The 24,493-nt window shown below is 50.3% G+C and overlaps 10 protein-coding genes across 10 annotated transcripts; 3 read left to right on the plus strand and 7 right to left on the minus strand.

Moving 5' to 3' along the window:
- Positions 1 to 1,319: 1,319 nt before the first annotated feature.
- On the minus strand, positions 1,320 to 5,454 carry LCP9604111_7112 (uncharacterized protein; the record flags this gene model as incomplete). Its single annotated transcript, XM_039075109.1, has 12 exons — positions 1,320 to 3,061; positions 3,128 to 3,192; positions 3,251 to 3,384; positions 3,435 to 3,462; positions 3,521 to 3,527; positions 4,492 to 4,655; positions 4,711 to 4,774; positions 4,828 to 4,908; positions 4,958 to 5,061; positions 5,125 to 5,141; positions 5,205 to 5,282; positions 5,344 to 5,454. The coding sequence occupies 12 exons, from the start codon at positions 5,452 to 5,454 to the stop codon at positions 1,320 to 1,322; spliced, it is 2,595 nt and encodes an 864-aa protein (XP_038926810.1).
- A 231-nt stretch (positions 5,455 to 5,685) lies between these two features.
- LCP9604111_7113 (mitochondrial 37S ribosomal protein uS13m) lies at positions 5,686 to 6,264 on the plus strand (the record flags this gene model as incomplete). The annotated part of the gene is made up of 4 exons (XM_039075110.1): positions 5,686 to 5,688; positions 5,750 to 5,794; positions 5,862 to 6,128; positions 6,220 to 6,264. 4 exons carry the CDS (start codon positions 5,686 to 5,688, stop codon positions 6,262 to 6,264), a joined length of 360 nt encoding a protein of 119 aa, XP_038926811.1.
- Positions 6,265 to 6,625: 361 nt separating this feature from the next.
- On the minus strand, positions 6,626 to 8,215 carry LCP9604111_7114 (WD repeat WDR12/YTM1 family ribosome biogenesis protein; the record flags this gene model as incomplete). Its single annotated transcript, XM_039075111.1, has 2 exons — positions 6,626 to 7,968; positions 8,035 to 8,215. The coding sequence occupies 2 exons, from the start codon at positions 8,213 to 8,215 to the stop codon at positions 6,626 to 6,628; spliced, it is 1,524 nt and encodes a 507-aa protein (XP_038926812.1).
- A 158-nt stretch (positions 8,216 to 8,373) lies between these two features.
- LCP9604111_7115 (uncharacterized protein) lies at positions 8,374 to 10,990 on the minus strand (the record flags this gene model as incomplete). The annotated part of the gene is made up of 3 exons (XM_039075112.1): positions 8,374 to 9,187; positions 9,241 to 10,769; positions 10,838 to 10,990. 3 exons carry the CDS (start codon positions 10,988 to 10,990, stop codon positions 8,374 to 8,376), a joined length of 2,496 nt encoding a protein of 831 aa, XP_038926813.1.
- An 804-nt stretch (positions 10,991 to 11,794) lies between these two features.
- Positions 11,795 to 15,047, plus strand: LCP9604111_7116 (putative zinc metalloprotease; the record flags this gene model as incomplete). The annotated part of the gene is made up of 3 exons (XM_039075113.1): positions 11,795 to 12,689; positions 12,740 to 14,811; positions 14,871 to 15,047. The coding sequence occupies 3 exons, from the start codon at positions 11,795 to 11,797 to the stop codon at positions 15,045 to 15,047; spliced, it is 3,144 nt and encodes a 1,047-aa protein (XP_038926814.1).
- Positions 15,048 to 15,500: 453 nt separating this feature from the next.
- On the minus strand, positions 15,501 to 16,018 carry LCP9604111_7117 (mitochondrial 54S ribosomal protein bL34m; the record flags this gene model as incomplete). The annotated part of the gene is made up of 2 exons (XM_039075114.1): positions 15,501 to 15,870; positions 15,942 to 16,018. 2 exons carry the CDS (start codon positions 16,016 to 16,018, stop codon positions 15,501 to 15,503), a joined length of 447 nt encoding a protein of 148 aa, XP_038926815.1.
- Positions 16,019 to 16,553: 535 nt separating this feature from the next.
- Positions 16,554 to 17,060, plus strand: LCP9604111_7118 (uncharacterized protein; the record flags this gene model as incomplete). The annotated part of the gene is made up of 1 exon (XM_039075115.1): positions 16,554 to 17,060. One exon carries the CDS (start codon positions 16,554 to 16,556, stop codon positions 17,058 to 17,060), a length of 507 nt encoding a protein of 168 aa, XP_038926816.1.
- Positions 17,061 to 17,370: 310 nt separating this feature from the next.
- On the minus strand, positions 17,371 to 19,010 carry LCP9604111_7119 (zinc metalloprotease; the record flags this gene model as incomplete). Its single annotated transcript, XM_039075116.1, has 5 exons — positions 17,371 to 17,603; positions 17,673 to 17,865; positions 17,921 to 18,667; positions 18,729 to 18,911; positions 18,996 to 19,010. The coding sequence occupies 5 exons, from the start codon at positions 19,008 to 19,010 to the stop codon at positions 17,371 to 17,373; spliced, it is 1,371 nt and encodes a 456-aa protein (XP_038926817.1).
- A 1,041-nt stretch (positions 19,011 to 20,051) lies between these two features.
- LCP9604111_7120 (translation initiation factor eIF2 subunit gamma) lies at positions 20,052 to 22,242 on the minus strand (the record flags this gene model as incomplete). The annotated part of the gene is made up of 10 exons (XM_039075118.1): positions 20,052 to 20,082; positions 20,142 to 20,946; positions 21,009 to 21,126; positions 21,198 to 21,230; positions 21,315 to 21,328; positions 21,387 to 21,403; positions 21,488 to 21,498; positions 21,578 to 21,803; positions 21,859 to 21,880; positions 21,975 to 22,242. The coding sequence occupies 10 exons, from the start codon at positions 22,240 to 22,242 to the stop codon at positions 20,052 to 20,054; spliced, it is 1,545 nt and encodes a 514-aa protein (XP_038926818.1).
- A 584-nt stretch (positions 22,243 to 22,826) lies between these two features.
- LCP9604111_7121 (putative 60S ribosome biogenesis protein Mak11) lies at positions 22,827 to 24,354 on the minus strand (the record flags this gene model as incomplete). The annotated part of the gene is made up of 2 exons (XM_039075119.1): positions 22,827 to 23,387; positions 23,440 to 24,354. 2 exons carry the CDS (start codon positions 24,352 to 24,354, stop codon positions 22,827 to 22,829), a joined length of 1,476 nt encoding a protein of 491 aa, XP_038926819.1.
- Between the last annotated feature and the right edge of the window lie 139 nt (positions 24,355 to 24,493).

Genomic DNA, 24,493 nt, shown 5'->3' on the forward strand with positions numbered 1-24,493 from the left:
AGTGCCAAGTAAAACCGGGAAAAGGGAAAATGAAGTTCAAAAGCCGGAAAAAGAGGAAGAAAGCAGAGCCGAGTGGCCCATGAAGGTATAGCTGGTGTGATATCTACCCGTATCAGACCTCGCGCGTTTAATATGGCGCTTAATGCCACGCATTTGGATTTCCAATCGACGGAGGAAGCAGCGCAATAGCAACTACCATTTATGATGTGTTATTTACATGCATATTAATCCTACGGAATTCCCACTTTACAACCTAGAGAAGAATTGGAAACACTTTTCGAAATTGCATTGGATAAGAGAACTTTCCTTCTCATGGCCATCTCAGGGCCGTTGGTTCGCTTGTTCACTCCTCATTCGAACCCGAGAATTCATATGCCCATTCTTCCAGTGGCGACAGCGCCCTATCCCCCGAGGTCCGAGAAAAATGATCAAAATAGACAAGGAAATGAAGCAAGATGCTCTCATTCGGAGATAATCAGCCTCCACGGACCCGAAAGCAGAGGACATGCAGTTGCAGGTCAAGCCAACGCCATACAGAATGCAAAGAATACCTTTTTTGGCTTCGAAACACACCAGCCGCGCCAGGGGGTGTAACGGCGAGATAACCAGTATCCGAAAAAAAGCGCGGAGAAAGAAAGCGCACGTTTTTGTTTTCGAAAAAAAAAACTCGACTGCAGAACGCACGAGGGCAGCAACAGAAACAAATGTCCGCCATGAGATACCGACGCTGTAAAAAGTCTATGCTGCATATGATGAATGCAGCCATAACAACACCGAAGATGAATGCGAAGAGAAAAAGAAAACTTTTCGAGATGATGAAAAGTCATCAATCTCCGCTCGGCGCACGCGCGTCACTCGAACGTATCCCCAGTGGGGATGCTCGAACATAAGGGGTATCTGACGAGAGCGGACATAGGAAAAAAAAAGACAACGCATTCTATGATGTTCATGCAGTTTCGATCACGGGTTGCCCCAAGAGAGTAGTGGTGTCTCCCAGGAGCAAAAAAAGAAGATCGGACTGCGCGAATGCCTCGTATCCATTACAAGGCAATATTTGAAAAGCCATGAATAGAATCAGCGAAGAGACATGAGAGGAACAGCAAAGGAAACGAGATTAAAGCATACGCAAACGGGAAAATATGAATCTAAAACAAGCATAGGAAAGTCGTGCAGTCATGACAAAGCCGTCCCTGAGAGATAGCACAGGTAGAAGAGAACTCAGGGACTCAATCTGATCGTATCCGTCAACGAGAGACAAAAGAAAATAAAGCAAGGGAGCCAATCAGACCCGAGGGCATCGTCAAAAGACCACGACTGATTTACCACCAGGAAGATGGGCCGGAGGAGCCGGAGGGGTTGCCGTAGCTACCACCACCTCCACCGTAGCCAGCACCACCACCGCTGCCGCCGTAGGCGGGAGCAGCAGCACCGCCATAGCCGCTACCGTAGGAGGGGGCAGCACCACCAGAGCCACCATAGCCACCGCCACCGCCGAAGCCACCACCCATGCCGCCAGGGATACGACGCACATCACGAGTAGCAGTAGCACCACGGCCACGGCCACCACCACCACGGCCACGACCGCTGAATCCGCTACCTTCGCGGGCAATGCTCTCCAGGAAAGCGGGAACCTCCTGGTGGGCCTCCTTGAGAAGCTCGAGCAAGTCACGGACAACACCACGGTTGCCACGGTTGAAGAAAGCAGTGGCGATACCGGTGTTACCGGCACGACCAGTACGACCGATGCGGTGAACGTAGTCATCAATGTCAGTGGGGAGATCGTAGTTGATGACGTGGGTGACGTTTGGAATATCGAGACCACGAGCAGCAACGGCAGTAGCAACCAGAATAGGGCAGCGACCGTTACGGAAGAGCTCCAGAGCACGCTCACGCTCGCGCTGGGTGCGGTCACCGTGAATGGCGGTCGCAGGGAAGCGCTGGTTAATCAGGAAATCAGAGAGCGAGTCGGCCATGCGCTTGGTTTCAACGAAGATGAGGGTCAAACCAGTGCTGCCGTGAGTGTGAAGAATATCGAGCAGGACGGAGCGCTTGTCAGCATCCTCGACATACTCGACCTTTTGAGTGATGTTCTCCGAAGTACTTCCGACACGACCAACGGACAAGAAAATGTAGTCCTTGAGGAAATCGCGAGCAAGCATTTGAATATCGCGGGGGAAGGTGGCCGAGAACATGAGTGTCTGGCGATCGTCGACACCGGGCATATCCTCACCCTCGACGATACGGCGAATCTGGGGCTCGAAACCCATGTCCAGCATGCGATCAGCCTCGTCAAGAACGAGATACTTGATGTTAGCCAGGGAGATACGTCCACGCTCAATCAAATCAACCAGACGACCGGGGGTAGCAACGAGAAGATCGCAACCACGCTCGATCTGACGAAGCTGAGAGCCGATGTCTGCACCACCGTACACGACGCAGGGGCGAACCCATGAGCGGTAGGCGAACTTGCGGGCCTCCTCGAAGATCTGAGAGACCAGCTCACGAGTGGGAGCAAGGATGAGGGAGGTGGGGTAAGCCTTACGCTGGCGGCCGTAGCTGAATTGACCACCACCGCCACCCTGGGTAGGGGCAGCAGAAGGACCGTTCTGGAAAGCTTGAGAGAGGATAGGGAAAAGGAATCCACCAGTCTTTCCGGAACCAGTCTGGGCACAAGCCATAAGATCACGTCCGTTCATGACGATGGGGACCGAGTACTTCTGAACGGGAGTAGGAATGACATAGCTGGCAAGCTTGATGTTGGCAATCAGGTGGTCGTCCAGGGGAGGGTTAGTGAACTGGGTAACAGGCTCTGGGACATCGTTTCCGGAGGCCTCAACGGGGATATCATCGTAGTTGGAGAAATTGATTCCAGTCTGCTGCTTAGTGGGGTCGTTTGGCACTCCGAACAGCTCGCGCTCCAGGCGAGCATTGGCAGGACCGGGAACGTGCTTGCCGTCGCGCCACTGGCCATCGCCTGAGCCACCACGGGATTGCTGAGAACCGCCACCACCGCTGTAGCCGCCGCTGCTGCCACCACCGCTAGCACCACCATAAGAGGATCCTGGGTTTCCGTAAGCATTGGGATTGAAGGGCCGGAGTTTTCCATCGGGAGTCCAGCTGGTCATACCGTTCGCGGGGCCACGAGGGCTGAAGTTGGGAGCGCTAGCATTAGCCCAGTTGGCACCGGCGTCACTATAAAATACAAAAATCAGTTGCCGATTCATGATAGTCAGTCATTTTGGTACTGTACCGAGGACCACCGAAGCCAGGTCCAGAAGGAGCAGCCTCAGCGTTAGCACTGGGGGCGGGAGCGGGACCAGAACCGGGACCACGCTGGCGAAGGTGAGGAGGAATGTAGGCAGCACGGCCAACAGGGGCGTTACCCTGGGGGGCGTGCTGAGATTCGTTGAGGGAAAGGTTTCCCATTTGCAAACCGTCGGCCATTTTTGCGGTTGAAAGTGTCTATTGGAAAGCAAGAGTTAGAAGATGTCCGATGTCGACGGTGAACGATGTTGCGTACAGTTTTTCTGCTTCACCGGAAAATATTGGTCGTAGATAAAGCGCAAGTGATCTGGAAAAGATACTTGCAAAGAAAAACAAATCCACGTAAAGTGTACCTTTAGAGAGAGAGTGTGTGAAAAGATCAAATCGCTTTTCTGTTTTAACTCGATAAGAAAAAAAAAAAAGATCGAGTGGCAACAAGAAAGCTCAGGAAAACCACAGAGAATATGGAAAATGCAAATCTCCGGAATCTAAGAACTCTAGAGAGAAGAGAAAGAGAGAGAGAGAGAGTAGTGAGAAAAGGGATGATGGAGGGGGGTTGAATCAAGAGAGAAAGAGAACGGATGAAGTCTGTGGGAAGGAGGCAACAAAAGTTGGAGACTTGGGGCGTGTGTGGCTGTTGGAGGTACCTGAATGGAACCTATCTGTATGCTATATTTACCTGCTTACTAGAAGTACCGGTTAGGTACCTACCGCCACTGAAGAAATTTCTACTCGCCAGTTGCTGCACGTAGGCGGTCTGGACACCCTTGCCTGACTAAGATAGGAGGCGAACCTTATGATCTGAGTGGATGATTTTCCCGCAGTCCCCCAAAGTATATCACCACCTACATACGTGAGGTCACATCCATGGGTGATCTATGATGAGGGTCATCGGGCATTAAAATCCAGGGGTTTAGGGGGACAGAAGGTCCAAAAATAATGTCTCATTGATCTAATATCATTTCTTAGGCATCATACTGTTTCTCTTTCTCTTGCTCTTGCTGCTGGCCTCGCCGACGGGCAATCCAGATACCCACAGCGGCTACCAGAACGAAGAAAATCACGACCAGCTGCAGTAAGTAAGATGGCGTGGCCTCGGGAGCATCGGGAGCATTTTCGGTGACACTTGGCTCTTGGTCGAGTTCTTAAAGTTCTCCAACATCATCAGCCACTTCCAACTAGCAGCAGAAAGTAGACAGTCACCTGTCTAGAGCTCATCGCGGCTACCTTTTTCCTCGGTCTCGGGCTCAAGCTCGAGCTCGCCGCTCTTCACAATCTTGACCGCTAGCTTGGGCCTGTCGCCGGATCCCTTGGGAACGTTTTGGATCTTGTCGACAACCTCATAGCCCTCAAGGACCTCGCCGAAGACGACATGGCGGCCATCGAGCCAACTGCGTTGTTTCCGTTAGTTATTGCCCCAAAGGAATCACTGCAAGGGATACGAACGAGGTGATAGCGGTGGTGATGAAGAATTGAGAGCCGTTAGTGTCCTTGCCGGCGTTGGCCATGCCTAAGAATGGTCAGATGTCTGTAAGATTGAATCAAATGAGTGGAAATGCCTACTCAGCTGGCCCTTCTTGGTGTGACGCAGCTTGAAGTTCTCATCCTTGAACTTGTTGCCGTAGATCGACTTTCCGCCGGTGCCTGTACACACTTAGAATAATGCAATCAACTTGCTCGGAGGCTCACAAACCATCGCCCTTGGTGAAGTCACCACCCTGGATCATGAAGTCTTTGATAACACGGTGGAAGGTAGAGTCCTGGTAGCCAAAGCCCTTCTCGCCAGTAGCCAAAGCGCTAGACATGGGTTAGCATATGCAGGATAAACGTTGCAGACATTGACATAGCAATGCACCATACCGGAAGTTCTCAGCGGTCTATACAAATAATAATGTCAGCAATAATTATCAATTAGTTACTGAGAGTATAGTTCTACAGACCTCAGGGACGGTCTTGCCGTACAAGCCCATCACAATGCGACCGAGGGGTTCGTCTCCATGCTGAATGTCAAAGTAGACCTGTCACCAACAATCAGTACCGCTTGCATATAGACCGAGTCGGAATATCAATGTCAATCACCTTGCTGGTAATCTTAGGGCCGCGAGGCTCCTTGGCCTCTTGGGCTTGAACCAGGGCAAAGCCAACGGCGAAGACAAAGAACAGGGAAACGAGAAGATTCCGGAAATACATGATTGTTAATTGCCACTGCTCTGGTAGGATACAGCGAGACGGGAAGATAGAGTAATTGGGAGCGGAAGAAGGCCAGCTTGCAATGCGGAGAATAGACGGGGTAGTGCCATGGAATTCAGGCACCAAGTTACGGAAAAACGTTGACGGAGGATTTCTCCCGGAGTTCAACGAGAGCAACAAGTGACGGCTCCATACGATTGTCAGGACATCAACCAGCCAGCACAGTTCAAGATGGTATGTTAGCCACCGTCAAGATACAATAGTTCCTCCAAAGAAACCTGCTAATAGCCTTTAGGTCTTCATCCTTGGTGTCAATTTCCCCGAGCGGAATCTGCTCAAGGCAAGCCAACCCGCACGATTGCGCCCATAGCCTGGATATCCCAACTAACATACATTGAGCGCAATAGAAATCCCTCGAGACCTTCTTCGGAATCGGCAGCAACGGCTCCGGTCGCCTCATGTCCCGCTTCAACATCCATCCGACCTGCCGCGTCGGCGAGCTGGCCAACAAGCAGGTCCTCGACCTCACAGCCGTGCTATCCGAAATGAAAATTGAGAATGATCTGCGCAGAGAAGTTCTCAATGATATCAAGCGCATGAAAGAGACCGGAACTTACCGCGGCCGACGTCATGCGCTGGGCTTGCCTGTGAGGGGACAGCGGACACGAACTCAGGTGGGTTTCCCCTTCCTCCTCGTGCTCTATTGATATCTCATATTGCACCTGAGAGACCTATGCGAGCTTATGGTTAACTAAATCTTAATAGATCAAAACTCCTGTCAAGTTGAACCGCATGGAGCGGAGACTATAAACTTGATAGTGTCGTGTTCGATTGTTACTTTTATGGGATTGTCTCACTGTTTTTCGTGAGAGGCATGGATTTGGCGTTGTATTGATTTCTGGCACTCGACCTTTGCCAGTTTATATGTGAACGGAACCCCTCTGTGGATGTATTATAGGCTAGGCATAAACCTGGGGTGAATGGAAGCTTCAAAACAGAACTATATATATGTACGGTAAAGTCGTAGTGAATATCAGGCTGTAGTCTGACATATATCCAATTCCGAGCTAAAGATGTACGCAAAGATGGGAAAGTAAGGAGAAAAAAACAACATGTAAGTCTAAACTTTTGCCCTCAACCAAGTGTTAAAACGCCAGGCCCATATGTGCACTCATGCCTCCGAAGGCAGTACGCCTTCGCCGCGGTTGATTTGGATCCGCTTATCCTCTCCCGCGCTGACAATGCCCACCGTCTTGTCCCAGCACACGCTGAACACCTTGACACCTTCACCGCCAACCCGCTTGCTATCGGACTTACCTTCCTCCTCGAGGCTCTTGCGAGTAATTGAGTAAACGCTCTCACCAACAACACCTTCCTTGTCGGTCTTGGTAGACCGGATATCCCAAATTCTGCACGTGCCGTCGTGGCTACCGCTAATGAGTCCATATGTGCTGTGAGGGTCACGGGCCAAGCTGACAACAGCGTTGGTGTGACCTCGGAGAGTCATGGCAGCCACAGTAGTAGCAGAGGCACGTGGGTCAATCAGAGTGATATGGCGGGCGGCAGTACCGGCAGCCAAGAGGCTGAGTTCGGGGAGGTGCTCGAGCGAGAGGAGCGAGTGTGATGTGGTGCGAGTGTCAACCAGAGAACCAGTGACCAAATCCCATGTCCGCAGGGAGTGATCCCATGAGGCCGAGTAACCAACGGTAGCATCTCTTCCATCGAAAATAGCAGCAGAAACAGGTGCCGTGTGGGCTGACAGAAGAGTCAGAGGACCACGCTGCGGTGTGCTAACGGAGGTGTTCAGCTTGCGGCGCTTTGTGTTCCGAGCATTGCTAGAAGGAAGCAAGTTCTCAGGTGCTGCCGGGGCATCGGTCTTCTTAGTTGACCAGAATCCAACGGTGCTATCTGCGGAACCAGTCAATAGACGGTTGGACTTGGCATGAACTGCTAGTGACTCGATTCCAGCCTTGTGACCATACAGCTCCAGCTGAGGAGAAATTTTTCCAGTGAAACCACCTTCACCCTCAGTATACTTCCACAATCGGACCGTGCGATCAAGACCTGCGGATGCGATCTGGTTTGGAGAAACGAACTTGGCGGTTCTGATAGAGGCGGTGTGGCCACCATCGGCGGCGGCAGGAGAGGTCGCGATAGTCTCAGACGACATATTCCAGATGCGAAGCAGACCATCATAGCTTCCTGATAGAATTCTTTCTTGGCCCTTAGTAAAAGTCGCACCTGAGGCCCAGGATGCAGCATGTGAGGTCGTGGAAAGGACGTCTGTCGCGCTAACCCAGTCATCATGCTGGAACGAGGCGATATGCAGGGGCGGGATCAGAGCTCGAACATATTCAATCTCGAGGGTCGTCTCAGCTGAGATACCGTTGTCGACCAAATATTCATCGATCGAGGTCCGCAAAAAAGTTCCATTGATCAAAAACTCAAATGGAATGGGCTTTTCGCTTGAGAGAAGGTTGTTCACCAGTGTCGATAGCGCATATCGTCGAAGCCCTTTTTAAAGGAAGAGTCAGTACTTGATACTACTATTTATGATTTCTGATCGGCAATGGGTCTCACCTGTAGGAACAAGAATTGGACCGGTGCTTTCAGGCAGAGCAATATCCTCCTGCTGGCTAATGAGCTGCACACGGACTTGTCTCTGTGCTGACTCTGCAGCAGCAGAAGTGACTAGATCTTCGCTCATTGTGAAATCGTTCAAATTGCTGCCGGTGTTGCACTTTTTTGGTGGCTGTCGCATTTTCGGCGGGTGAGGAAAAAATACGGCGACCCGTGCGGCACACTTGCGCAGAGCGCGGAGATGGCCCCACTCGGTCTACACAGCTTATTGTAATACACTGCAGTTTTAACATATATCTGGTAAATGAAGTGATATTTCTATTACGTGGATGGGGCTTATCATCTAGGCGCTCTTCGAATCTCTGCAATAGCACGTCGCCGGTGATCAGACTCTGCGAACAAGGCCTCGATCAGGTCAATCACTTCGTCAGCAGAGAACTCTAAGCCCAACTCTCCTTCGAGCCAAAGGAATTTGATATCGGCGAGGGAGCTCTCTAGAATATTGATCATATATTGGAAACGCAGCCAGCTTGAAACGTAGATGGCAGTGACGGGTATTGCCTCGGCATCACCATCTGTCTCACGCATGAACAGGTCCTCCAATTTTGAGAGTTGGTTACAGAAGGAGACCAGTTGCCGTGACTGATCCTCCGAGATATCACCCAAATCTTCGATATCGATGACTACCTTGTTGATCACAGTAGATAAGAGCGATCCAACTGATTGGAGCAGCGCGGAATGAGACAGTATGGGTTGCCATTCCTTGTAAACGTCGCGAATTCGGTCGACGGTTGCGCTAACAGAATTCTCACAGTCTGCCTGGAATGGCTGCTCGGAGCATTGTCCAAATCCTTGGGCTCCGTCAAGCAGATCTGTGACGATAGTGCGTTGCGTCTGCATCTCTTTGCTATACGCAAGTTTGCCGAATTTCTCCAAAGCTTCAACGTCGGGCTGGAGTTTGGAGAGTGCATGTTCTTCGACTAGTTTCCGGATCTCATCGGCAAGGTACAGACTATCATTATAAAGGTACATCTGCCCTGAAGTGAGTTTCAGCGAGTAGAATGTGGATGATGTAGCTTTGAACATAGCCAGGATCAAGGTTGGCAATGCAAGAAGACCAGCACCAGAAGAAGCGACGCGGGAATTGGCGTAGCTGGGCTCTAGTTAGTTTGCAAAGGAAACAAGTTGGAAGACGGCATGACTTACGCAGGCTGCGAAATATCCTTCGAATCGGTGATTTGCTGCTGAACGACCTTAAGAACAGACTCTGGGATATCGGTGATTGTGAAGACTTCCTTCAGGGTAACTTCCTTTGGTGATACAAATTGAGTTGTATTCTTCGTGTCGGTTGCGTTTGTCGATGATGTTTTCTGGGGCTCCGAAGGCTTATTATCAACTTTATGGTCATCTTCATCCTCATCCCCCCAGCCCCAGGCATCATCGTCATCATCTTCCGCAGAAGCAGCTGCTTCTGGTTTGGCATCGGGAGTCTCCTCGACGTCCTCGTCATCTAGACCCCACGCACTAACATCTTCCTCTTCTTCATCAGGCTTTGCTGTTTCTGCTTTCTTGGGCTCATCTTCTTTATCGTCATCCCAGTGGGCGTCCCAGTCCTCATTGCCGGCATTCTCCAATAAAGCACCTTCAGCTTGTGAAACCTTTCCTCTTTCAATTCGTTCGACCTGTTTCGTTGTTCCCTGACTGGCGGCAAGGACTTTGCGGACGCTATCGAGCGAGTCGACTCTACGCCGAGTCAACCACAGGCGTGGAGCTTGGTTGACCCACGAGACGAGTTCTTCTTGGCCAGTCCAACCCCACGACTCTATCTGCTGGGTGAACTGTGAAACATGACTCAGGATATTCTCAAACTCGGCGAGGCCACCTAGATCGGTGGGAATAGCAGGGGACAGCCACTCGCAGATTGCCTTTGAGGAAATAATCGCAATGAATGATTCGGAGAAAGTCGCGGACACCGATGACGGTAGATTTTGTCGCAAGTAGCCCAAAACGCTGGAAAGGCGATCCAAGGTCTCCAGTGCGGTCGCCTTTGAGGCCTCAGGCTCAATGCGAATGCTAGTCTCCGTCACCACCACACCATGGCTAGTTCCATTAGGGTGAGGTAGCAAGATCGGATTTACGATCGCCGAAAAGAGGTCCCTTTGCAGTTTCTCGATGGAGGATGTGAGTATATCTAGTCGGGCCAGCGACGTAATAGTGCTCTCAATAGAACCGGCATCTGCATCTCCGCTAGAGACATGGAATTCGCCTTGTTGTCGGTCAACTTTCAATTGATCAGCCCAGCGCGAAAGAAGGGCCTCAACAATCTCCGATCGTAACAGTGACACCTCATCGGAGAGTATACCCATCACATTTGTATTCGTAAAGAAGGCATCCTTTCCAACAGCTGCGTCGGTAGACTCCAATTGTTCAATGGCGGTGGTGATCTGGCCACTTCTGAGAGCAGCTCGCCCTGTTTCCAGCTGCTGGCACAAGCGGTGCACCTCCTCTAGGGTATCCGCTACGGCCTGATTGAAGGCAATCTCCGTCTCAACCAAGGTGACTTTCGCTCTCGCATCTTCAACTTTCGCCTGCAGGGGTTCGGTATGCTCATGCTGCGCGACTATTTCTCGCGCAGTTAATCTTGAGCGTTCTATGTCGGCGTGAAGTTGTTTCGCTTGGATAATCCAGTCGTCGGCATCGAAGGTGTTCTCGCGACTCAAGGAGCTAATCTCATTCTAATCAAAGCAGCGCTGGTCAGTAATGAATGCCCGACGTGCGTAGATAGCCATTGGGGGCTTCGTACCTCTACCTGCTCACGTGCCTTCGATATAAGCTCGAGCTCCCTGGCGAGAGCAGCTGCCGGGAAGTTACCAGCAACTACACTCTCCTCGGGATAGGTCCCTTCGGTGACAAAGCCCAGCACCGCCTGGCACAACTCCTCGGTATTTCCTGCCATGATACCAACTTTTCCAAAACCAAGGACAGATTGTCAGGGAACACGAGCTTCGGAGCTTCGGAGACAGATGTGCATGTAAAGAGGAGTTGAGCTGTCAACAACCCGTGACTTCGAATTTGGGCGTCACCGCCCCCCACGTGGTGTATACGCTGTATGCTTTCGCTCTAGATCGCTAAATTCGCTAGAATTTTAATTAAAAATATATCTCGTTTGTATTTGAATGGTCGCAAAGAATCCAAAATCTATTAGCCCTCTCTCTTTGTTATATAAATTCTTTCAGTTGCCCGCTTTGTAAGGAAAACCGGAGACTGAGCTCTCTCCCAAACTTGGAAAACTCCGGGACCAACACAACTTTTGAAGACATCTCAGATTCACCGTGTCTCGGATACTCCCCCTGAGTCGAAGTACTTGTTTTCTGTAAGTCAATGTGAATTGCGTTCTCAGATCTTATTGCCTACGGAGGGGCATCAAGTGTATCAACCTTCTATCCCCAATTTCTGCTTGTCACCCCGCCTATGTCATTGTCCTTGACAATATGTTGCACCTTTCAAGATATGATTTAGAAAGGACCTCGCCAATTGCTGCTTTTGTTCCCATTCTATTCAAACGCGACTCGGGGTGGATATTCTTCTCTCATCCGAGTTGTGGTGGTCATACTTGTTCTCAGACAATTCCTTACCGCACGTGCTTATGTGCTCACGACTGTATCAAATGTTTAATAAAGTGACACGAATTGCTAACAAATCAACAAGACTGTCAACCCTACGGCGAAATATCTTCACTGGGTCTGTCCCATTGATCAATATGTCGCCCTCGGTGCAGAACAGTCACTTCAAACTGCTCCAGCAGTTCAAGCCTGACTACTCGGCGAGCGAGTTCACTCAGTATGAATCACAGCGTACCGGCATGAGAGTGGTCGTTATCGACCAGCCGGGTCCCAAAGTGAACGGTTACTTTGTGCTCGCTACCGAAATCCACGATGATTCGGGTGCTCCTCATACTCTGGAGCACTTGTGCTTCATGGGTTCCCGCAATTACCGCTACAAGGGCTTCCTGGACAAGCTAGCTACCCGCGTGTACTCCAGCACTAATGCCTGGACGGCAACCGATCACACTGCCTACACTCTGGATACCGCAGGCTGGGAAGGCTTTGCTCGTATCCTGCCAGTGTACCTGGAGCATGTCATTGCTCCTACCCTGACTGACGAAGGCTGCTACACTGAAGTTCACCACATCGATGGCTCTGGAAATGATGCCGGTGTCGTGTATTCCGAGATGCAGGGTGTACAGAACAATGCGGCTGAGCTGATCGATCTTGCAGCCCGGCGATTGACCTACCCGCCTGGTGTGGGCTTCCGCTATGAGACAGGAGGTATGATGGAACAGCTTCGTGTCTTGCCTGCGGAACGGATTCGCGAGTTCCACCGTGAGATGTATCAGCCCAAGAACCTGTGCCTGATCCTCACTGGAGAAGTCGACCAGAGCAACATGCTGGAGATCTTGGATAAGTTCGAAGACACTATCTTGGATGTCATTCCTAGCCCAGAGGCACCATTCAAAAGACCCTGGGTGGATTCCAAACAGGCTCCCTACTTGGAGAAGTCCGCTATCCAGAAAGTTGAATTCCCAGAGGAGGATGAATCATTTGGTGAAATCGAAATTCGATTCATGGGACCGGACTGCACTGATACTATCTTATGTAAGATACAAAACCCCAAGATTCGATATCAAATACTTACAGTATCATAGCCGGCGCTCTTAATGTGTCACTTTTGTACCTAGCCGGTTCATCTGCAGCTCTGCTAGAGAACATCCTTGTTGAGAAAGAACAGCTCGCCAGTGCCGTCTACTATTCAACTGAGGACCACCCTAGCATGGAGGTTCGTTTCACGTTGACCAGCGTGGAAACAGAGAAGTTGGAGAGCGTCGAGAAGAGATTCTTTGAGATCCTCCAAGATGCGATGACCAAGGAATTAGATCTGAAGTACTTGAAAGAGTGTATCGCCCGACAGCGCCGAACCTGGAAGTTCTCGACTGAGTCTTCTGCCTCTTCATTCGCAGAGTACGTTATCTCTGATTTCCTGTACGGAAAGCGCGATGGCTCGACCTTGATGGATGTCGCAACTCTGAAGGAATATGATGTCCTTGAAACCTGGTCCGAGGACCAGTGGCGCGCTTTCATCAAGAAATGGATCTCAGATGCTCCCCATGTCACTATCTTGGGTATCCCGTCCCAGAAGATGTCCGCCACGCTTAAAAAAGACGAGGAGGACCGGGCCGCTGCGCAAAAGGAGCGTCTCGGCGAGAAGGGCCTGAAGGAGCTTGCCGATAAACTCGATAAAGCCAAAGCAGAGAACGACAAGGAGATTCCGCAGGAGTTGCTGGAAAAGTTCGCCATCCCCGGAACTGAGTCAATCCACTTCATGGAGACCAGTACGGCTCGTTCGGGTGCTGCCCTGAAATCTGGACGGCCCGACAACAAGATACAGCCATTTGTTGATGCCGACAAGTCTGACCAGTCACTTTTCATCCACTTCGAGCACATCCCTAGTAGCTTTGTCCAGCTTTCAGTTCTCATCTCAGCTGATTCTGTGCCCGTTCAGTTGCGTCCATTGCTGTCCATCTATACCGAGGCGTTCTTCAACATCCCGGTGGAGCGTGATGGCAAGATCATTGACTTTGAGCAAGTCGTAGTAGAATTAGAGAGAGACACCGTCGGATACTCGATGACGACTGCTCGCGGTCTTGGGAACTCGGAGATGCTCCGTATCTCCTTCCAGGTCGAGCTGGAGAAGTATGCGAATGCCGTCGCCTGGCTGCAGGAGCTGTGCTGGAAGTCCGTCTTCGATGTGGAGAGACTCCGGGCTATCAACTCTCGTCTCTTGGCCGATGTGCCAGACTCCAAGCGCAGTGGTGACTCCATGCTTGCTGCTGTAAATGTGATGGTTCACTACGCAGAGGAGTCGATCACCCGGGCTCGTTCTACTTTGGTGAAGGCTCGCTACCTTAAGCGCGTCAAGCGTCTGCTCTTTGAGAAGCCGGAGGAAGTCGTCAGCCGCATGGAGGAGATCCGGAAATCGCTCTTCCAACCCGACAACGTGCGCATCATTGTCATTGCTGACCTCGAGAAACTCCAGAACCCGGTCTCGACCTGGAAGCCCTTCGCCGATGCCCTGGGCACCAGCGCTGAGTTGCGGCCTATCACTGACCGGCGATCCCAGCTGAGCGATGCCGGCAAGAACATTGGCGGCAAGTCTTACATTGTCCCCATGCCGACTATTGACTCGTCCTTCGCCTACGCCACCGCCCGTGGTCTGACCTCGTACGATTCCCCCGACCTGCCCGCACTATTAGTCGCGATTTCGTACATGAACGCTGTCGAGGGTCCGCTCTGGGTTGCAGTTCGTGGCACTGGTCTGGCGTACGGCACTAATTTCAGTTACAACATCGACACCGGCTTTGTCAACTTCGATGTGTACCGGTCCCCGAACGCCCACAAGGCGTTCGAGTCTAGCAAGAAGATTGTTGATGACTATCTATCCGGTGCTACGACTTTCGATCCTTTGATGCTGGAGGGTGCTATTAGCAGCATCGTGGTCAACTATGCCAACGAGCAGATGACCGCCGCCAATGCTGCCCAGGGCAGTTTCATCCGCCAGGTCGTGCGCAACTTGCCCAGCGACTATAAGGAGAAGATGCTCAAGAATGTGCGCGCTATCACCATCGACCAGATCAAGGGTGCTCTACGTGAGATCATCTTGCCATTGTTTGATCCGAAGACTGCAAACTTGGTTGTCACCTGCGCGACTGTGTTGGAAGAGGTGAGTTGTTCCCGGTCTTTACGATGTACGTATGGATTACTAACTTTGATTGCGAACAGACCATCAATCAGGGCTTCGAAAGTTCCGGCTTTACTCCCACAGTTCAGGCTCTTAAGGAGTTTGAGGACGACTATGGTCTGAAGGTTGGTGACGAGGAGGAAGATGAGGATGATGACGAGGATGAGGACTCCGAAAGCGGATCCGAGGATAGCGACGACGAAAGCGAAGACGAGTGATATGTTTTATGAACGATATCTACATAGGTAGCGAGGTAGATCACATAAAGGGAATTGTGGTGTCAAAAGACTCTACATCACCTCGACAGTGATGAATCTACTCTCTTACTCACTGAAAACAGGCTGCGACTCAGTAAACACCGAGATCTCAACTTAAACAAACAAAGCTGAAATAATCGCACTATATGAAATGTAGTCACACACATCCTCAGAAGAGGTAAATATGGTACACGCCAGGCAAGACCCGCCAGCAACCGTCTTGCCTGAACCCGAATCCAATCTTGAAGACTGCAATAGTTCCAAGAATAGATAAATCGGTGAACTGACCTCTTACTTTACTCCCATCGCCGTGAGAAGGTACGGATTTCAGTCAACCCAGCCCAACCCGGCCTCTATGCCCGTCATCGTCCACAGCCCCGAACGATTTAGAGGTCAGACCCGAAACGAATAAAACTACCAACTCAACTCCTTCCGGCCCTTAAGAGTCCTCCGAATAAGAGTCTTACGTCCATTCCTGTCCTTCTTGCGCGCCAGGTATCCATGGCGGCGCTTTTGGACCCGTCGCGACGGGCTGAACGTCACACGGCGCACACCTAGGGAGGCACTTGCGGAGAAAGAGCGGCGCTGCGAGGGTGTCTTCTGGGAGAGGAGTGATGACAGGGGTGAGAAAGCAGTTGCGGTTGCGGTTGTGGTTGGCGAGGAGAGGCGGCCGCCGATTGTTCGCGAGGGTTGGAAGCGGGTTGGCGTGGAGAGGAGGGAGGAGAAGGAGCGGGATGAGAGCATTGTGGAGGGTGTGCTTAATTGTTGCGGGATTTGGGCGAATCTGTTATCGGGGGAGTAGAGGTATTAGCTGTCTGGTTGGTTTCGTGGTGGAAAGGTTGTTGGCTGCTGTACCTAGTCATCGGGGTCCGCATGGCCGATGTGGTGGCCTGGAAGGCTGAGGGCACGGCCCTGGTGCGGAGGCAGAACATTTTCAGGTCCCTGGCTTTGTTTGGAGGGCGATTTTGAGGTGGGGTGGGAACTTCCTGAAGTTGGAGATCGAGTGAGGCCTGTGGACAAGACGCGGCGTCGGAAGACAGAAAATTAAGCGCGGAGCCGCTTACACGGACCCGCCTAGATATGCATGGCTACAATGATGTACGGTTGTACTTAGGTTATACAAAGGATAGAATTGGGTAGGTTTAGAGTGTAATATCTACAACCCTATAACTATAACTACGCTTGTTTAGCTGTGAACAAATATAACAGTATACTTGCAGCCGTTAAGAAGACCTACCCGATCGGGACTAGCGTCACCGAACTTTTTTGATCTCGAGATTCGAAATGCTGGACATCGCTCGTGCAACTCTCCGTCCTACTCGCAAATCACACTGAACTCAAGGAGAACTCTACTCTCAGCTCTGTCACTCTTATTACCGAGTTAAACCACTCTATAACCACCGCCACCACCACTCTTTAACCTCAAAAAACCCATCAAACCTACGAAGAATAACCAATTCCACCAAAATGGCAACCCAAGGTCCTCAGGCCCTGCCTCCAGTCACAGTGCGAAACACACATGTCATCAGCCAGTCCGCAGCGCATGAATTCCTAGCCGCCTATCTGGACCGCGCTGCGACAGACCCATCGTTGCAACCCAACGCCAGCATCAGCGAGCATGGTCCTGTCTCACGGACAACCACCGCAGCGCCGAACTTGATCCTGCACAACTTGAAGCGCGTTCAAATGGGCCTAGCTGGCGAGTTCCTTGGTCGTGATCTGACTGTCGCGAAGCAGAACCCCGGGGAGGACTATTTGGATGTTGCTGCGGGTATTCCGCAGACCAACGGCCATGATCTGCCGGACGAAAGCAATGATCTTGTCATGAATGATGCTGAGTTTGGCATGGAAGCTGAGGCTTTCGCGGATCAGGAGGCCGGGATTGATAAGGAGGAACGCAAGCGGAAGAAGAAGGAGAGACGGTTGGCGGAGAAGAAGGGTAAGGCCAAGGCGAAGGCTGAGGAATCCGATTGAGTGTGGTGTGGGTATATATCTGCTTGTGGGCGTTGCTGCATTGGGTCGGAGTCTTTTTTCTTTTATTCGTTCTATTGCTCTATTACTCTGGGCTGGTTGGGTTTTGGACGTACAAAAGCACTGCTCGCATTTCATGTCTGGAACAAAAAGTGTCATTTAAGAGTTTAGACGGATTGCTACAATCCAATCAATACATAATAGAACATTTCCAAGCCTCGCTTTTACTTCTCGAGAGTTGAGTTCCACCATGTCGACACAAAAAAGTCGTGTCCATATCATATAAAAATCGCCAGTATAACACGCACCACGTTTACAGCTCGCGATCTGCGGCCTTGACAGGCTTTTCACTGTCCTCCTCCTTGTTGCTAGTGACCTTGCCACCCTTCCAGCCAAGCGCAGCGAGACGCTCGGTGAGGATGGGGTGGGAGTAGTGGTAGCTAGCATAAATCGGATCGGCATCCATAGTGCTCAAGTTCTGGATCTGGAGCTTCAGTAGCGAGGAAGCGAGCTTGTCAGAGTAACCGAGGTTCTGGGCGAATTTATCTGTGGAACATTGTTAGTAAAACCGAGTGTAAAACCGAGTGTAAATGTGATGGATCGAATGGAACATACCGGCCTCAAATTCGAATTTTCGGCTGAGGATGTTCATGAGAAGCTTCACGACAGCATCCATAGGAGCCAGGGCGTCGGAGAAGAGCAGGAAACCAATCATGATAGGCTGTTCGTTGATGAATCCGAAGGACTGGTACAACGACTTGTTGTTGACAAAGACGGAGAAGAGAGCGAAAATGTAGAACATGTGGGCCTGGATTACATAGTTAGTGATAATTCGCCAAAAGAGCAACTGAACAAATTCGTACCTGGGCAATGCCGAAGAGCTTGGTGGTGTGGCTGAGGCTCCAGTGGCCAAGCTCATGGCCAAGCACAGCAACAACCTCCTCCGGCTCGGTCTTCTCAATCAAAGTATCGTAGATGACAATGTGCTTCTTCCATGGCAGACCATAGAAGTAGGCATTGCTGTGGGCACTGCGCTTGCTGCCGTCAATGACATGGAGCTCGGAGAGAGGGAAGTTGAGTCTCTTAGCCAAGTTCTCGACACCGGTCTTGAGTTCGCCGGGCTGAAGAGGCGAGAGCTTGTTGAACAGAGGCAGAATCGCAATGGGGTAGATAGTAATGGCGAAGATCTGGAGGAAGACACCGAAGAGCCAGAGGTAGTAGTAGAAGGAGGTGTCAAACTTCTGAACAATCTTAAGAACGGCAGTGATAATAGGAGTACCCAGAACAATTCCGAGCATCTGCCCCTTGAGCATATCCGTAATCCAGAGCTTGACCGTCTGCTTGTTGAAACCGAACTTCTCCTCAAGCACAAACGTGTTGTAGTACGAGATGGGCAGCGAGAGGATAGTGCTTATAATGTTGAAACCGAAGAAGAATACCAATGTCTGACAAATTTCGCCTTGGAACCGACCGGGGAGATACCGAGCCAGCACCAGACCGCTGAGGCCCCAGATCTTGGGGAGGACATCGCCGTAGATGAAAGCAAGGTTTTGGACTTGACCGTAAAGACCAGAGATGAAGCCGAACTTGGCCTTTGCGCGACCGTATGCCTGTAGTGATGTTTCAGTAAGCCTCTGTATATGATATAATTCCCCGTCATCGGGTTCATACCTGACTCTGGTCAAAGACCTTCTGGGTAACCTCCCCTTCGAGGACCTGGGGAGGCTTTGTCCGTTGCAAAAACTTGTACTGCCGAAGTGACAGGAAACCCTCAAGGACGAACTGGCCCACTGAAAATCCCACAAGCACGTTCTTCCATGGGAAGAGCGGGCGATCGAGCAAACGCGCCAATTGCTGGAGGACAGTTATTAGCGACGTGTCCACGGTGGAAAGCATATTTACCGTATAAACATGATAGTATCAATCAAATCAACTTACCTCGAGGATATACATGATCGAAATCGCGCAACTAGGCGAAGAAAGAGGACGTTGTTCAAGGCAGAAGAAGCTAGTTTGTTATTATCGGCAGCCTTAGTCAGATCTCATGCATGACCCTTCCATGGCCCGGGGCCTAACGCAACGTCGATCTCAGGAATTGGGCCTATTAATTAAGTAAAGTCTTGTTTATTTTAGGCCAAATGTGTGAGATGAGGAGTTAGTGGGAGTTAATTATATGCTAGTCTGCCAGCATTTGAAAAGTAAATAACTGGCGCTGATGCATTGCTGAAAGTCTTAGTACAATACTCGAAGATTGTAGATGTCATCTATACTCAAAAGGGTAGTATTTCTCGAGTCGCTCTATATATAAAAGCAGTTGGTGGCTTAGCGCGTTTGATCATCCCCGTGCGAGGCAATACGAGTGGTTATGGTCGTGCAATATATACATCCGACCTGCAGACTATCTAGCATCTACCACATTGCAAATGTTTATATCGATTAAACATACAGAAGCTCTTTGATTATGCCGGCCCTAATTTCCCTGCATTTCAGATCACAGACCTGTATAGGCCTATCTACATAAGATCCGATAATGCAGACAAAAAATGAGCAATGAACAGGAACCTCTTGGGAACAACTCCCTCGTACGATGGAAATAAAAAGCACATATCTTATTCGCCGACTCCACCTGCATCCCGTTCGTCGTCCGTCCCTCAGATCAAACCCGAGCATCCAGTCGCGGACCAAATCAAGTGGTCGCTGACATGCATGAAGGTAAACCGATCAAGGTGGCGACAATACATGCATTGCGCATCTCCTCCATCTTCTCTATTCAGCCGGGGGAATCAGTTAAATCACGTCTTTAATTTTCCGACTCGTCATGACCATAAACTTTTTTGCAATCATAGATCGCAAGACTCGTGTTCGAGGGTTGGTGGGGTGGGATCGTTATGCGGAGATATAGCAAGATTTATGTGCAAATCAAATTCCCCAACACAACAGATCTCATTCCCCAAACTCCCCATTCCGAACTGGGAAATCGTTCAAAGGACTGCTTTACTGCTGCACAGGCTCAAGGGTGTTACCACTGCGAATTGAAAAAGTCAGCATTTGTCACTAGAAATAACCCCAAACCAGTAGACTTACGCAACAATGTTGGCCCATCCGATCAAACGCCAGTGCTTCTCAATTCTGCGACTGATGGCGATCTTCTCGCCAACTTCCGTGCAGGCGGGACTGGTCAAGCTGAGCTTAGCGGCATCAGCCTTGACACCGAGGACCTTAGCACCAGTAGCGGTAGAACCGATGTTAACCATCAGGACTTCGTTCTTGGCAAGCTTGGCAACCTTGGCCTGCTTGCCGTCGGCGGTCTTGACACCCAGCAAGCGGCGGAGCAGGAAGTAGTTGACCTCAATCTCAGTGTAGATAGCAGGAAGGCGGCCACGGTGACCGAGAACGAAACCGACAAGACGATCTGCACGGCAAAGCGTGGGGTCGACACGGGTACCAACACCAATCAAACCGCCAGGAACGGCAAACTTGAGGTCATTGTGCTCAGCGAAGAGAGACACAATGCGGGAGAAAATGGGTCGACACTGGATCTTGCCCTGCTCATCCTTGGTGACGAGACCGGGGCGGATCTCAATCTCATCGTTCAGCTTTACAACACCGGTAAGGATGGAACCACCGGCAACACCACCCTTGAGCTCATCAATCTCGGCACCGGGCTTGTTGACATCGAAGGAACGAATGATCATCATGTGAGGCGTATCCTGGAAGTTGCGGATGGGGATAGGAATCGTCTGGACAAGTGCCTCGTTGACAGCATCAATGTTGTACTTCAGCTGCGCGGAAATGGGGATAACGGGCGAGCCATCAGCAACGGTACCACGGATGAACTTGAGAATCGACTGGTAGTGCTCAAGAGCGTTATCGCTTCGCATGAGGTCAACTGTTTATTTTCATACGTCAGTGCTTCGTTTCATCGACCGTTTACAACAACCAAGATTTTACCCTTATTTTGGAGAATGATGATGTGGTTGAGCTTCATAATCTCAATGGCAGCCAAGTGCTCCGAGGTCTGCGGTTGCGGGCAAGTTTCGTTTCCGGCAATCAAGAGGAGGGCGGCATCCTAATAAAATGATGTTAGCCTATCACCGATCCCTTGAGGTCCGAATTGGTGCAGTGAGGGATGAAACCTACCATGACCGCGGCTCCTGAAAGCATAGTGCTCATCTGTGCAAAGCTGATTAGCATCAACCCTTAAGAGAAGCTAGATTCCCTAAGGTGCGCAAGATGCGCAAGGGAGTAGATACTAACCAGAATATCGTGACCTATGATTGAAGATTAGCGGGGTTTTAATTTGGACATAGACATATTTAGCGAACATACCAGGGCAATCAACGAAACTATTTTTTTTGGATCAAAGGTTAGCGTATACCAGATAAAAGGAGGGACCTTCGGGTTGGAGGTAGACTAGGGATTCGCGATACCTGACATGACGCTATATCATAAAATTAGATTAGGGCCACTTGAGGAAAGGCTCTGAGTTTAGACTTCAGAGGGGAGGCAGAAGTACATACCAGCAACTGATAACGACCTGTACATCCCTCGCGCTCACATGGCGGGTCGACTTCCTTCTCACTCTTGAAACTCTTGTAACATGTAGGGCGAGGGCACTCGGGGCTGTCACACTTGTAGATCTTCGCGTTGGCGTAACCAAGCTTAATGGTAATATTGCGCTCAAGCTCGTTCTTGAAGCGGACGGTTTGAACCTCAGAAATAGCCTTGACGACGGTGGATTTGCCGCTGAAATTATATTAGTATGTGTGTAGGAAGAAAAAGGCGAGAGAAGGTGTCTAACTGTGCGACATGTCCGATCGTGCCTGGTAATCATGTCAGTAAATTTGTTATCTAGTAAAATAGGTGCGTTTCTGAACGCGCTTTCAAAGACGCATTCACAAACCAACAATCACATACCGATGTTCTGAGTAGCTTGCCGAGCAATGATCTCAGGCGAAAGAGGTGTCAATTTTGACAAGTCGAGGGTTTCCGGGTTAGGCTGCTCGGGCAGTTCTGGGCGCTTCGGGTGGGGAGCAGAGTCAGCCTTCTTCATGGCAGACTTGAGAGGCTTCTCCTCCTGCTCGAGGGGCTCCTGGTCCTCAACCTCTCCGCGAGCGTTGTGGGCATCGAGCAAAGGTGAGCCGGGCTGGGATCCCTCGTCAGAGAAATCGCCGTTGGAAGCCATATTTGCGGAATGAAATAGAAAATCAACTCGCGATCAGCAGCAAAGTTGAATGAAAACGCAGGTGGTCGGACGAAGCTGGTGGAACGGTAGAAGGTGGAAGGTCGGATGAAAATTGCTTCCCGCCGATATGATAATGGAAGAATGTAGGTGGGGGATTGTGTGTAGTGGAGAGCCGGGCGGTGTCTAGATGGCAACTCTACATTACCTCTACGTTATAACGGTTTTAGTAAATATGTATAGAGAATATAGTTCAATTAGACGTTTGTTCAAGTCGTTTAATATAGTTTAAAGTGTCATGGTTTATTGTGCGTGATTCGTTATCTTCTAAGAAAAAATCCCTAACTAATATACAACTCACACCAGGTACGCCACATCGGTTTTATAGAGCAGTGAGGGATAGTTAACATACCAAATCATTCTTATTCGACTTGAATTTAAAGAAAGAACTATTTCAAACCATAATCATAATTATTTTCTTGGGCAATAGACTCAGCTTCTTTTCATACATACTCATGATACATTGGTTGCCACTGAGGATCTATTTGACGGCACAAAGGGTATAAAAGTCGGGGAGCAATGAGAAGTTACTCATCGTCACTATCACTCGATGACTCCACTTCTTCTTCAGAGTCGTCTTCGGAGTCTATCAGTGTAGACGGATCCTCCGCAGGCAACATGACAAAGGCAGCCAAGCATGTGATGCGGTTACCAGTCTCATTGGTAGTCAAGAGCTTTCCAATCTGAGTCGTATCCTTCTTTCCTTGCTTTGCTGCGGAAACCTCTTTCCCAGTAACCTTCCAAACACGGACGACTCCGTCACTGTTGCCGGTAACGACCAAGAAGTCGTTGCGGAATTCCTTTGCTTGACCTTCAAGAGTGAGGATTTCGAAATCCTTGATGCGGCCAGGGAACCCAGCTTCCTTCCCACCAACCTGAGCAACAGGGGTAGCATGGGAAATTGAGCATTCGGTATCATCCTCCGCTTTTTTCAGTTCTTTGGTTGAATAGAAGATCACTCGGCCATCCTCTGTAGAGACAGCCAAGAAATCTTCCTTTTCACCACCCTTCAAAGGCAAAGAAACATACTTCATCTGGTGAAGTTTGCTTCGTGGGCTAGGAAGAAGTCTGCATCTCGGAATCGAGTCCTATGCCAATAGTCAGAAATTTGATCAACGGTATACCATCCAAATAACTTACAATCCCGAACACGACTGCACCCCATTCGAAAGCAACGGCAAACTCCTCTCCTTCGGAGTCCCATGCAATGCGCCGGCCTTCTCCAGTGCTCCATCTCGACTCCTTGACACCCTGTAGGACTTCCCGGGTAAAGTTCAACACACCAGCCTTCCTGCCGGTCACCAGATTCCACAATCTCATACATTTCTCTCCTCGCCCAACACTTAGCATTAGCTTCATACTGGGGTGAACCGCAAAGTGGTTCACTCCAGATGGAGCAGCTCCGGGAGGCGCTGTGTCACCGCTTGGCCGTCCTTGAATTTTTGGGTTTGGTGCTTTGATAGTTGATACAACGGTCCAGTCACGGGTCTTGGAGACGGAAATTGTGTTATCCTCTCCGGCTGCGAGTAACTTGGTTCGCGAAGGGAAATTCAACGAGGTTATACTGGCAGTGTGGTGCAACAATGATCCTAGCTCACGGTTCCGGGGATTTTCGAGGATCTTGTTTCCGGCGAAGGTCGGCACGGATGGATAGTCTTCATTCACGGCAGGTGGTGCGGCGGAGATCGAATACAAGTTGATGCGCTCATCTGTACTACCACTGGCCAGCATCACCTTTTGGGCATCGACAGGGTCGGTGGGCTTAGGTAGTGGCGACAATGCTAGACAACGAATGGCAGATCCATGGGCTTCGAATAAGAAAGTATCCATGCATTGGATGGCTGGAGAGTCAGCCTCAGCCTTTGCTTTCAGGCTGGAGGCTGGGATCCCGACCGTGAAGCCATGGAGCACTCGCTCATAAGAGCCCGTGACAACCTGGACAGTGACAGCTGCATCGGGAGTCTCTGACGGAGTAGGGATGGATTTAGTAACCTTGGGAGGAGTACCAGCCGTCTTGTCGTCCTTGGAGGCGTCGGTTCTCTTGCGTTTCACCATGATTGCTCAATTAATGATTGTGGTTTCTGTTATATTGTAGATGTGAAAGCTTGGTCTAGAGGGCGGACAACTTTTTTTCTTTTTTCTGCCAGATGTTTATCGGCCGCCTTGATAGGAAATAGATTCATGGCCTGAATGC

Source organism: Penicillium roqueforti (genome assembly GCF_015533775.1).
Source record: "Penicillium roqueforti strain LCP96 04111 chromosome Unknown scaffold_21, whole genome shotgun sequence".
Classification (NCBI taxonomy): Eukaryota; Fungi; Ascomycota; class Eurotiomycetes; order Eurotiales; family Aspergillaceae; genus Penicillium; species Penicillium roqueforti.